We start from the raw sequence: 12698 nt of genomic DNA on the forward strand, positions 1-12698 counted from the left end.
AATCAAGACCCCATCCAAATATGTTCAAAGAAAGAGGCCAAGGAGCAAATGAATTACAGATCTATTGATTAGAGCTTTTTTTTTTTTAATGTTTGTTTATTTATTTTGAGAGAGAGAGCCCATAAGCTGGGGAGGGGCAGAGAGAGAGGGAGAGAGAATCCCAAGCAGGCTCCACACTGTCAGCAAAGAGCCTGACACAGGGCTCAAACCCACAGACTGTGAGATCATGACTTGAATTGAAATGAAATCAATCGACGAAGCCACCCAGGTACCCCTAGACTAGAGCTTTTTGTCAGTTAAAAATAAAACTGGAAAAGTTACTTTCCTGGACATCAATAAGTTCAGTAATGCATCACAGAGATAGATAACTATAAGGCTTGACCAATGGCATATACTTTTGTAGAATTGCTTATAGAATGGGGTAGAAAAGTCCTATTAAATGCTTCCTATTCATATAAAGCCTTCTGTGTCATTAGTTTTGTCTATGTACCCTTGATGAAATTGGCCCTTTTTCTTATCCCCTGAGACACTTAGGTGAGAGAAATTATATAACAGAGATCTATCATGACCCTTCCACCATCACTGGATGAAGTGTTTCTGAAATACCAGGTTCCTCACAGCGGCCTTCACGTCCTTGTTCCTCAGGCTGTAGATGATGGGGTTGAGCATGGGGGTCACCACCCCATAGAAGAGGGAGATGAGCTTATCTGAAAGGTCCTGCTTGTCTGCCCCCAGGGGGTCCTTGGATTTGGGCTTCCCATACATGAAAAGGATAGTCCCATAGAAGATGACCACGACTGTGAGGTGGGCAGAGCAGGTGGAGAAGGCCTTTTTCCTCCCCTCAGCTGAGGGGATCCTCAGGATAGTGGTGAGGATGAAGATGTAGGAGATAAAGATGAACAGAACTGGGACCCCCAGGAAGATCACATTGGCTACTGCCATACTGATCACATTGATGGAGATGTCAGCACAGGCCAACTTCAGGACAGCCAAGATCTCACAGGTGAAGTGGTTAATGACGTTGTCACCACAGAAGGGCAATCGCATTGCTAAGGATGTTTGCACCATGGCGGTCGTGCTTCCAGCTGCCCAGGAGCTGGCAGCCATGGGCACGTAGACAGCCTTGCTCATGACCACAGGGTACCTAAGGGGGTTACAAATGGCCACATAGCGATCAAATGCCATCATGCCCAGAAGCACACACTCTGTGGCTCCCATGGCGAAGGAAAGAAACATTTGCACAGCACAGGCTGAGAAGGGTACAGTTTTCCTGGGGGTCAGGAAGCTGTCGAGAATGAGGGGGACTGAGGAGGTTGTATAGCAGATGTCCAGGAAGGAGAGGTTCCCCAGGAAGAAGTACATGGGCGTGTGCAGGCGGGAGACAGACACAGTGACCAGGATGAGGACCCCATTGCCCAGCAGGATCACCAGGTACATCAGTAAAATGAGCACAAAGAACGTTTTCTCCAGCTTTGGGTGGGCTGAGAGGCCCAGGAGAATGAACCCCATCACAGGAGAAGTCCAATTGGATCTCTCCATGGTGTATCTCCCCTCAGAAAGCCAACTTCATGATTCTCTGATGCCTAAAGTGGCCAGAAAGCCAGTGAGGAAACTTGCCTTGCTGAGCAGCTGGAGAACAGCCTTGGCAATCTGGGGGTCTCTTTACATTGTTCTAATAAAATGCAGAGAAATTAGTCAAAATCTACTTTGTGATATTTGGCTACCCATGGAGGTGTTTGACATTTCACAAAATTGGATTTAATTTTCTGAATCACATTTAAGATTAACATCACATGTTTACTTCAGGCTATACCATGTGTGGCTGATCCATTTTAATCAATTTTGTGAGAAGTGCTATACTCCATTTGTATGAATTTTTATTCTTTTGGGACATAAGTCTGGTGGAAATAACAGATCTTCATTCTCAATTGCTGATCCAAGCAATTTTAGATACGAATTTCCTCCTCTTTTTTAGTTCTCTCTCACAGTCCACAGGCCCCTGGGATATTTATTCATGCATTCCTTCACTCACCTGCCAAACTCTTTGGAGCACTTACCAAAAGAATTGTACTTCACCAGTCACTCAATGTATGGGGATTATCAACTCCCTTTTCCTCTCTGGGCCTCTGTTTTCCTAATATGCTCTTTGGAATGGGATATATTTAGAGATATTCTATCCAGGGACAAAATGATCTCATGAATTCCTCATTCTTCACTTTCTGTCCCACCACTAAGATGTCCTTCTCTCTTTCCTTCAAGTTCACCCCATGCCACTTAGTCACAAGGAATGAAGCCAGGAATTGGGCTGGGCTCACAAGAGTTTACATATTCTTTTACAAATTCTCTCTTACCTTTTCTGTAAACAGGTCAATAAAGAACACCACTTTTCTGAGGTCTTGGAATAGTCCAGAGGCTGAACATAGCCAATCTGATCTGAAAGTAGCAGACAGAGGAGTTAGCACCTGAAATGGATGAGAGCTAAGTTTTCTGGTCTTCGTTCTGGGTTTGGGTAAAATCCACAAAGGACCATGTATTACATACATGAAGCCAGTTAAATTCCACCCCGCTATTGGGATTATTCTAGTCCCTGAAGTGATTTAAAGTTTAGAAACTGAAGTGACAAAGTTTAGAAACTTTATACATCTGGGATTATGTCCCCAAGATCCAATTATTTTGAAGTCCCTCCAGAAATACTTTCTTCCCCCTCCTTTCCTTTATACCCATCCTGCTGAGCTATTGGAAAACATTAGAGAGGACAGGTCATCCTGGTCCTGCCAGAATTAACATAAACGCCAGTCAGTGAGAGCTCTCAGTAGAACCCATGATAGTTCTAGGAGAGTGTGAAACTCACTACACAGGACAGATCCTTGTAGCTCAATACCACTGGCATTTCCAAATTCAGGATCTTGGGGTTGGAAAGAATCAAGTGACCTAGAAAGTTTCTTCTTGTCTGTGTCCCACCACATAGAGTCCGAACTCCTAGCATGGGTTAGGCGTCTACAGGGCATTGGGAGAGTCCTAAATGAATCTGGTCCTAGCTCTTGCCATGAGAGTTTCATAGGTATAGCAGCTGTGTGCTTGAAAAAGTCCACTTGATTGCAGAAGTGATGTCCTGTTGTTTGAAGTCTTTCTTATGATCATGTGTTTTATCTTCTCCAGAGAAGAAATTTTTGTTGGGATCGGTAAGGGACAGTTGACCAATGTCATGGGATGAGGGAGGGGGTATAGGGACTCTGTTTCTTACACATTTTTTTTGCCTAACCCTCCTGTTTTAGTAGCACCCCTTCACCCCTGGACCTAGAGGATGTGGTGCAATGGCTGCTCAGTGCTGGAGATCTGGTTGCAGTGCAGTGCTCTCCTAGTTTCTGGCTCAGGATGTAGGTCTGTTAGATCTGCAGTGGAAATGACCACATCCACTTTCCAGCCTTCAGGATGTTATCACACTGCTGTCCCCCTTCTTCTTAATCTTGTGGGTTTTGTCACTTTAAAAAAAATGAAACAAAACCAAAAAAGTTAACTATAGTTTTTGTGGGTTGCAAGAGGGAGCAAAATTAGGTGCATGTGTTCAGTCCTCCTTTATGCCTCAGTCCTGATTCTGTGCGGTTTCCAGCATCCCCTATTATTTTCTTATTTATGTTAGTCATTTATCTTGTCTGTTTCCATCTGCTAGAGTGCAATTTTCACAGAGGCAGGGATTTTTTTCTACACTGTTTACAAACGTATCTGAAGTATAAAAACTGAACCTGGCTTACATTAGGCATTCAATGAATAGCTGCTGAATAAACTAGTAAATGAATTTGTGACCTACCCTTAATCTCTCCTTTGCTCCAGGTTAACCCTTTTTTTTATATTTTTATTTTTATCCCATCTTTTTCAATTTCTATTTTTGTAAACATTTAATAATGTATATAATATCTTGGTACAGGAGAACATTTATGTATTTTATAAATAAATAACAGTGTGAATTATAAGGAAGCATGATTTTAAAACCTAGAGCACCGCTGACCCCAGATACCTAGCTTCTGGCTATGGTTCCACCTTTTCAAATGTTTAACAAACCTGTCTTTTTAAGTGGCTCTTAAATATTGGAAACATCTATCTTTTTTTTTTTTAAATTTTTTTAACGTTTATTTATTTTTGAGCCAGAGAGAGACAGAGCATGATCAGGGAAGGGGCAGAGAGAGAGAAGGAGACACAGGATCTGAAACAGGCTCCAGGCTCTGAGCGGTCAGCACAGAGCCCGACGCGGGGCTCGAACTCACGGACCACGAGATCATGACCTGAGCCGAAGTCGGACGCTTAACCGACCAAGGCACCCAGGCGCCCCTGGAAACATCTATCTTGAGCAGAACCAGCTTGCAGAATTCAGAATTTCTGGCCCTATTCAGAGAGGGTCTGCCATCTTACTTGTCTGAACTACATACCTTCCTTTGTTGCGCTCTTCCTGTTTCAGATAGTCTGAGCTTTGAGATGCCTTGAGGGTCTTGTTTGGAGTCTCTCTCTCTCCCCAAGTTGGATTTCTCCTGCAACTCTTCCACAGACTGTCACCCCTCAGTACGACACGTGTGAGCTTGGGTCTCTTGGGGAAAGCTCAGGAACAAGTGGAAGGGCTCACACCATTGCCTCAGCTATTATGATTGGCCCCAATACTGACAGCCACACAGGAATCGGGAAACATATCGCAGGGACAGCCTGACTCACTTCTGCTGTTTACAGGAGCTGTGTCCACATTAGCTCTTAACAGTTTATTATGTTGGTATAACTTTGTTGGTGGGTGGACTAGGGATACGTCAGGCTCTGACATAGCCCATCCAAAAGATTGCTGAGGCCTGTTGGTCTCATCATGAGAAAGAATTCAAGGACAAACAACACGGCAGATGAGCAGCACAAACAAGAGGGTTTATTAAGGTAAAAGTACACTCTTTAGTTGCGAGAGTGGGTGAGCTTAAAGGGGAACTATGCCCACTGGAGTTTGGATTTCTATCTTTAATTGACAGTTGTTAACAAAGGGGTGGAATATTCATTACTTGAAGGTGGAGATTTTCTTGGAAGCAGGGTGGTCTCTTCCAGGAATGTGGATTATATACCTTTTCTTCCTTATTTGATCAGGAGTTTTCTGTCATGGCACCCTTAGGGAGGCGACTTTGTCAACCATCTTGGGCCTGTCTGGTTTGATCTGGTTTCTTATGGCTTTGTTTTGCTGTGCTGCCAGGATAGGCCTTTGACTTTAGCCATGACTTCCTGTTTGGTGGCTTCCAGGCATCCTGTTAGAACCTAACTAATTGCTTTAGCATGCCTGCGTGGCTCAGTCGGTGAAGCATCCAACTTCAGCTCAGGTCATGATCTCACGGTTTTTGAGTTTCAGCCCTGGTTCCGGCTTTCTGTTGTCAGCATAGAACCGACCCACTTTGGATCCTCTGTCTCCCTCTCCCACTTACACACCCCTACTCTTGTGCGTGCTCCCTCTCTCTCAAAAATAAATAAAACATTAAAAAAAATAAGAACCTAACTAACTGCTTCTAACAACTTTAAGCCCTCTCCATACTTTGGATATTAGCTCCATAGTCATTTTCTTTAAGAAATTCTTATTTCTTTCAGTGGGGAATGGTATTTAGAAACTCAATCTGGGTGCCAAGGGTGCTTTTGAGTTTCTCATAGTTTCTAGGCCTTTCAATGGAAACAGAAAATATGTGTAAATATAAAATATTTATATGTATATAAAATTCATACTTATAATTTCTACAGAATTTTTGCTTAACCTCATTGATTAAGATTGTCTCCTCATTCCTTCCCATATACATCACCTATGTAATGAATCCTCCAAAAAAACCCTCAAAGGTTGGGGTTCAGAGCACTTCTGTGTTGGTAAACATGTGAAGATGGGAGAGAATGGGGAGGGAGTGGAGTCTCTGAACGCTTTCTCATGTCTTTCCCTATGCATCTCTTCCATCTGACTGTTCTTGAATTATATCCTTTTATAACATATCAGTGGTCCAGTAAGTAAAATGTTTCTCTGAGTTCTGTGAGCTGGATCTAGCAAATTAAGAGGAAATTAAGAGGGAGAGGGGGAGGGGGAAGCAAGAGGGGCATTGGAGAGGGGAGAGGGAACCAAAGAGTAAAACAAACTAATCATAATGTGTAGTCTTATTTGGATTTTAGTTTAAGTACACACACTGAAATAATTACAGCATTTATAAGACATTTGGAGAAATATATAATCCTAGATAATTGATGATATCAAGGAATTAGGGTTGATTTATATTTTATAAGAGTATTAGTCATTTTTAGAGGTAAATACAGAAATACTTAAGGATGATATGCTATGGGTATCTGTGATTTGTTTCAAAATAATTCAAGAAAGGGAGAAATAATTCATGGGCATATAGATGAACAAGATTGGTCATGAATGGATCATTGTTGGATCTGGATATGAATACCTAAGGATTTGTTTTATTATCTTCTCTACTTTTCTCTAGATTTAAATTTTTCCATAAAATGAAAGAGAGAGGAATTCTCTAAGTCTTAGGTCATGTATTATATGATGCTCTTTGAGCATTTTATTTGTCATTTCTCTGCAGACCAGCTTTCTCTTTCTTGCAAGACACATGGCCACGTTAGTCCTATGTTATGTGGTCTCTCAGCTCAAGAGCCCTATGCCAACTAACAAGGGTCTCTATATTCACATTCATATTCCTTGGAGAGAAAATATGATTAGCTTTGTTTTGGTCAAGAATGTAATCATCTGTGCCCAGGAGAAGGGGCATGACTGTCCTCTCATCATATGCTAAGGAAGAAACGTGTCTGCCTCTGGCAGAGCTTTCTAGTTAGTATGCCATAGGCTCCAGATATGCCAAGCTGAGTCCCCCTGGGGTCACTAAGCAGGACATGTTGTGACCTAAGTCCCCAGGTTAATTTCCTTCATCATGAATAGACCCATCCACTTATCCCAGGGTGCCATACAAATTCATTATTTTCTATGTGGTTCATGGCAAATAAAATGGGAATGGGAAACACTGAACTAGGGAGGTGGGCAGGACAGGGGTAGTAAGCCAATTTCAGAGAGGTTAACTACAATATAAAACAAACTTCAGGGGCGCCTGGGTGGCTCAGTCGGTTAGGCGGCCGAGTTCGGCTCAGGTCATGATCTCACGGTCCGTGAGTTCTACCCCGCGTCGGGCTCTGTGCTGACAGCTCAGAGCCTGGAGCCTGCTTCATATTCTGTATTTTCCTCTCTCTGACCCTCCCTTGTTCATGCTCTGTCTCTCCCTGTCTCAAAAATAAATAAACGTTAAAAAAAATTAAAAAAAAATAAAACAAACTACAAAGTAAGTTGATAAATAGAGGAATTGGAAACTAAGATCTGGTTCTAAAGCTTCTGATGCTAACACAACTGATGCAGTTTGAAGGGGTTCAGAGCTGATGGCCAAGAGAGAATTCTTGAGATGTCTTCGGTGCAAAAAATGTGGTTTTATTAAAACATGGGGAGGACCCATGGGCAGAAAGAGCTGCACTGGGGTTGCGATGGGTGACCGATTATATACTTTCAAGTTTGGGGGGGGGGGTGGTTAGGAATAGCGTAAGTCTCTAAGGAATTTGGCAGCAAAGTTTCCAGGACCTTGAGGGGCTAGCTGTTATTAGGATAAGATCGTTTACTACTCTCCAGTAAAACCTTAGTCATGAGACCCTTTAGATGTGTATCAGTGGCCCATATGTTTGGAGAATGATTGCTAACATATATCTTAGGGGGAGTAGAGATAAAGGAAGTTTCCAAAGGAATTTTCATATGCTAAAGAAGACTCACAGGATCCTGAGGGGTTGAGCTAAGATTGCCTTTTGTTCCTCAGCAAAGTGTCAACGTGGAGGCAACTGAGCTCCTTGAGGAAGGTCACTCTGTTTCAAGGACTTGTCATTGGGCGATAAGCTGTAGGAAAATTTAATTTTATCCACATTTCTCTCTGCCTTTGTTTCCCACATCACAACTATTCTACATGAGTTTTGTAATGATTGCCAGCGGGGTAGGGGGGAGGTGGTTGGTCCATAGATTCTGAAGAGAGAATATATGTATTACATAAACAATGGAGTTTGCATGATGACACGGTTTGGGTTTGCCAGGAAACAGACTCTGGTATGGAGACTGAGGTGCATAATGTTTATTAGGGAGTGCTCTTGGGATCAATACTGGTGGAAGGGAGGATAGAAAGCCAGATTGGGCAGAGGGAGGAGTTGGCCTGTGATGTAGTCTCAACAAAGGCCTCAGTCAACCCTATGGGGAACTCTGGCAGTAAGGCCACCTTTCAGAGTTATCCTGAGGGGGGGGGGGAGTAAGACATTTATATCTCTTCATCAGTCAATCATTGGATATGGGCTGCCTTGAGGAAGGGGGCATGACCTTATGTGAGTCCACTCTTCAGCTAAGAGCACTCTTTAGCTAATTCCTGAAGAAGACTGCCAGCTGAAAGCTCTCTGATGGCAGCACTTTGGGCAGCTGAAGGAGTTCTGTAGAGTCCTATGGAAAGATCTGGGTAGAAACTAGTTACAGTTCTCTTAGTCAAAACTAGTGATATTGAAAAGGAATTTTGCTCTACAAGTATGTTTCATTTTTAGGTCAATTCTTGACTTACGAAGGTTGGAGTTGATCCCAAGTTGATGTCATCCTCTCTGTAGTGAGCTAAGATGGACATAGATAGGCTCTGTGCTCAATGAAGATAGGCAAACTCACACCAGAATGAGACAAATAATACCAGGTTTGAAATGGTGAGACAGGAGCAGCCTGAGAGGCTAAGGACTCACATAGGCAGTGACCAGTGTCCACGTTTCTGACCAGTGTGGCCAGGAGAGCACTGTGGGGCCAAAGAGGGTGGCTGGCCACATCCCGGACAGGAGAAGCCCAGGACACCCAAGGAAGGCAAGCAGGGAGAATTTGTTTTCATCAGAAAATTTTGATTCTCAGGAAAAAAAAAAAGAGACATCCAGTTACCTCAAGGAAAAAGAGACATTCAAAGTTCACTTCCTTTTAGTAGCTTTGCTCCTTTTTGTATCTCTAGTGACTGAGATCATCACACATTACACCTCTGGACCCCTTCTTAGGTGCATGGTAAACTGGCTCTGCCTTTCAGTTTTATCATTCCACTTCTCCTCAGTCAGCCACCTTGCTCCATCTTCTGCTGGTCACATGATGCTCCTGCTCTGCTCTCCCCCATAGGTCCATCTTCTAACTCTCTGGACTGTAGGGCCAGACTGTGTACTTAAATACATAAGACTTACTGACAGCAGGAAAATTAAGCTTAAAACCAGATACCAGCTATTAGTACTCCTGGGCTAAGAACTTCCACATGCATTTGCAGGATCCAGCTTACTTGCTGTCAGTGGAAATACTCTACATGGAATCTATATGATCCCAACTCATCTGAGCCTCAGGGGAAAGAAAGAGCCAACTTCATTCTCATCTCCAGTCTCAATCCTGCCACTAAGAAAAACAAAATTGAAAGAGTACCATTTTATCTCTAATGCTGATAATTTTTTATACTATTCTGCCATGGAGTTTTGCCCCACACTGTCTTCCTTGCCTCCTTTCCAGAGAAGGATCTTGGATATTTATGTAACTCAAAGGTACACTAAGCTGTTTTTCCCAAAACAAATGGGCAAACTTCTCACAAGGGTGAATTCACACGTGCGCAAAAGGGAACCAGCAAAATCATTTGTGTTTTCAGCAGCACCCACTTCCGACCCTTCAAGTCCCACCCCATCAGGTTTTAGGTTTTATTGTTTTTAGAACTTGGGTCCAGTAACAGCCAAAGTTCTCCATTGCATATGGAATTCTGTTTTCTGGTAATCATTCTTCACATTTATCTTCCTTGGAGGACACATTCTTCTGAGATGCATGGGTGCAGGCAGCCAAGAGCACAGAACTACAGGGACATTTGTCCTCCAGACCTCACTGGGTGAAGCATTTCTGACTCACCAAGTTTCTCACAGCAGCCTTCACGTCCTTGTTCCTCAGGCTGTAGATGATGGGGTTGAGCATGGGGGTCACCACCCCATAGAAGAGGGAGATGAGCTTGTCTGAAAGGTCCTGCTTGTCTGCCCCCAGGGGGTCCTTGGATTTGGGCTTCCCATACATGAAAAGGATAGTCCCATAGAAGACGACCACAACTGTGAGGTGGGCAGAGCAGGTGGAGAAGGCCTTTTTCCTCCCCTCAGCTGAGGGGATCCTCAGGATAGTGGTGAGGATGAAGACGTAGGAAACAAAGATGAACAGAACTGGGACCCCCAGGAAGATCACATTTGTCACTCCCATACTGATCACATTGATGGAGATGTCAGCACAGGCCAACTTCAGGACAGCCAGGATCTCACAGGTAAAGTGGTTGATGATGTTGTTCCCACAGAAGGGAAGTCTCATTGCAAGGGACGTTTGAACCATGGAGGCAGCACTTCCAGCTACCCAGGAGCTGGCAGCCATGGGCACATAGGCCACCTTGCTCATGACCACAGGGTACCTAAGGGGGTTACAAATGGCCACATAGCGATCAAATGCCATCATGCCCAGAAGCACACACTCTGTGGCTCCCATGGCGAAGGAAAGAAACATTTGCACAGCACAGGCTGAGAAGGGTACAGTTTTCCTGGGGGTCAGGAAGCTGTCGAGAATGAGGGGAACTGAGGAGGTTGTATAGCAGATGTCCAGGAAGGAGAGGTTCCCCAGGAAGAAGTACATGGGCGTGTGCAGGCGGGAGACAGACACAGTAACCAGGATGAGGACCCCATTGCCCAGCAGGATCACCAAGTACATCAGGAGGATGAGGACAAAGAACGTTTTCTCTAGCTTTGGGTGGGCCGAGAGTCCCAGGAGAATAAACTCTGTCACAGAGGCAGTCTGGTTGACACTTTCCATGGTATGTCTCCTCCTTCAACAGAGGAAAACACCCAGGTATCCAAACTCAATGTTCTTTGCCCTGCATAGGCCGAGGGCATATGATCTAAAGTTCCAGTTAGGCTGAGTGATTGGATAATAGTCTTAAAAGCCCACAGTTTCTATTTATTTCCAAGAAAAAGAAGCAATAAAATCAGAAATTACTTTGGGACCATAGGACATCAAGTTTACAATGTTTAAAATGGTGATTCTAATAATTTAATGAATTTGATCAGAGATAAGACATAACACATTCAGGTTTTTTTGGTTCTATGTCCATATGGCAGTTCATCTCATTAAACTTTGATCAGAAAAGTGACATTAAGTTTGCTCCATGCTCTCCAACTTTGTGCCCGTTACTAGTGAAATGATTAGTTGTGAATCCACAACTAATTTCCTCTCCAGGTCATTCTCACAGAAAACATACTCTTGTTCCCAAGATCTCCTTTCTCATGGGCAACACTGGCTCCAGGGCTTTCCATCCATCCATCTGTGTCTGAACATCCTTCCACCTACTTTTTGAGCACCCAGTAAGTGGGTATGACAGTTCCTATGAGGAACAGGGGTGCTTCATAACCAAGGCTTAAGTGAGCTCACAACTTAACAGGAAAGGGAAGCAAAAGATTCAGAAGAGACTAGAGTATCCATAAGGGCACCCAGGGTATTGATGGAAATAGGGTCACAGAAAGCTCTTTGGTAATATAAAATCCAGCTGGACTTTTAAGGATAAAAAGAGATGGAAAGACAAGTGTGTGTTGGGTGGGAGGGAGTCTCAAAGTAACTTTGTGCTCTGGAAATGCTAATACATCCCAAATAGTTTGAATCTGATGTTCCACGAAGCTACAGGACTGGCTCTAAAGATGCAGAGTGAAATCACAGTTTATGGAAATCTAGTTCTCTTAGATAAGTAGAGCAGTGCTTTTTTTCTTATCATTCTACTGGGTCACCTTTCCTCTAGGTGAGCATCCATACAGGAATCAGTGAGCATTAGTAGTCCTTGAGCCTTTTGACTTATCTGCTAGATACGTCACTCAGACTAATATTCTGTCACTGATTCTGTTCCCCAAGTAATCTAGTCCAACCCTCTCTCCCATTCGAGATCATTTTCTATGCCCCACAGATGCATGGTTTTTTAGTTTCAGCTTGATATCTTCTAAGAATGAAGAGCTCATTACATTCCTAAATGGTGTACTCCATTATTTGCAGAGCTCTAGAGTATTAGAAAATTTTTCTTCACATTGAACCAAGAAGACAGCTTCCTAAGAGTTCCTTATTCATACGGTGGTACTCAGCTCAGCTTCCTTCTGGAATTGCAGTGAATTTGTGGAAAGTCATCAGGTCTGTAAGCCAGAGATTTGGGCTATATTCTTCTTAACCTTCTAACTTGTTGTTTAGATTTCAGTACTTCCTTCCCTCTCTTACATCCTTAGGTTACCCTATTCTGTGTTGGGATTAAAAGAGATCAATGGTGTTCAAACTTTTTAGTAAAGATAATTTCTTTTTTTAAGGAAAGGGAACTTTTTGCTTTCTTTAATTCAGAGCCCTAAAATATAAAGCAGAACTGCTTTTGTTGAAGTGGGGAAGGAGGGCTCAGGAAGTCCGGGCTGCTGAGCCAGTGAGGCTCCTTCAAGGCCAGGCTACAATGATGCACAGCTCCAGATCCCATTTACATTGCAGGCAATATAAATGGTCCCCTCTGGAGCCTAACTCTGGGACAACTCCAGCCATTTCCATGGCTACTATGTGGATAATGCTCCATGGAGATACAGAAGAGGCTCTGAAACCA

General features: G+C 43.3%; 2 protein-coding genes across 2 annotated transcripts; both read right to left on the reverse strand.

Moving 5' to 3' along the window:
* Positions 1 to 579: 579 nt before the first annotated feature.
* On the reverse strand, positions 580 to 1539 carry LOC109270224 (olfactory receptor 13C7-like). Its single transcript, XM_019454643.2, has one exon. It carries the CDS (start codon positions 1537 to 1539, stop codon positions 580 to 582), a length of 960 nt encoding a protein of 319 aa, XP_019310188.2.
* An 8395-nt stretch (positions 1540 to 9934) lies between these two features.
* Positions 9935 to 10900, reverse strand: LOC109270223 (olfactory receptor 13C7). Its single transcript, XM_053908645.1, has one exon. The coding sequence runs from the start codon at positions 10892 to 10894 to the stop codon at positions 9935 to 9937; it is 960 nt and encodes a 319-aa protein (XP_053764620.1). The 5' UTR covers positions 10895 to 10900.
* Between the last annotated feature and the right edge of the window lie 1798 nt (positions 10901 to 12698).

This window comes from Panthera pardus, unplaced genomic scaffold (assembly GCF_024362965.1).
Source record: "Panthera pardus isolate Hobbes unplaced genomic scaffold, ASM2436296v1 HiC_scaffold_20, whole genome shotgun sequence".
NCBI classification, from domain to species: Eukaryota; Metazoa; Chordata; class Mammalia; order Carnivora; family Felidae; genus Panthera; species Panthera pardus.

What these genes read in the sequence shown, in the direction of transcription:
- LOC109270224 (XM_019454643.2), bottom strand. Translation starts at nt 1,539, where the DNA reads ATGGAGAGATCCAATTGGACTTCTCCTGTGATGGGGTTCATTCTCCTG.
- LOC109270223 (XM_053908645.1), bottom strand. Translation starts at nt 10,894, where the DNA reads ATGGAAAGTGTCAACCAGACTGCCTCTGTGACAGAGTTTATTCTCCTG.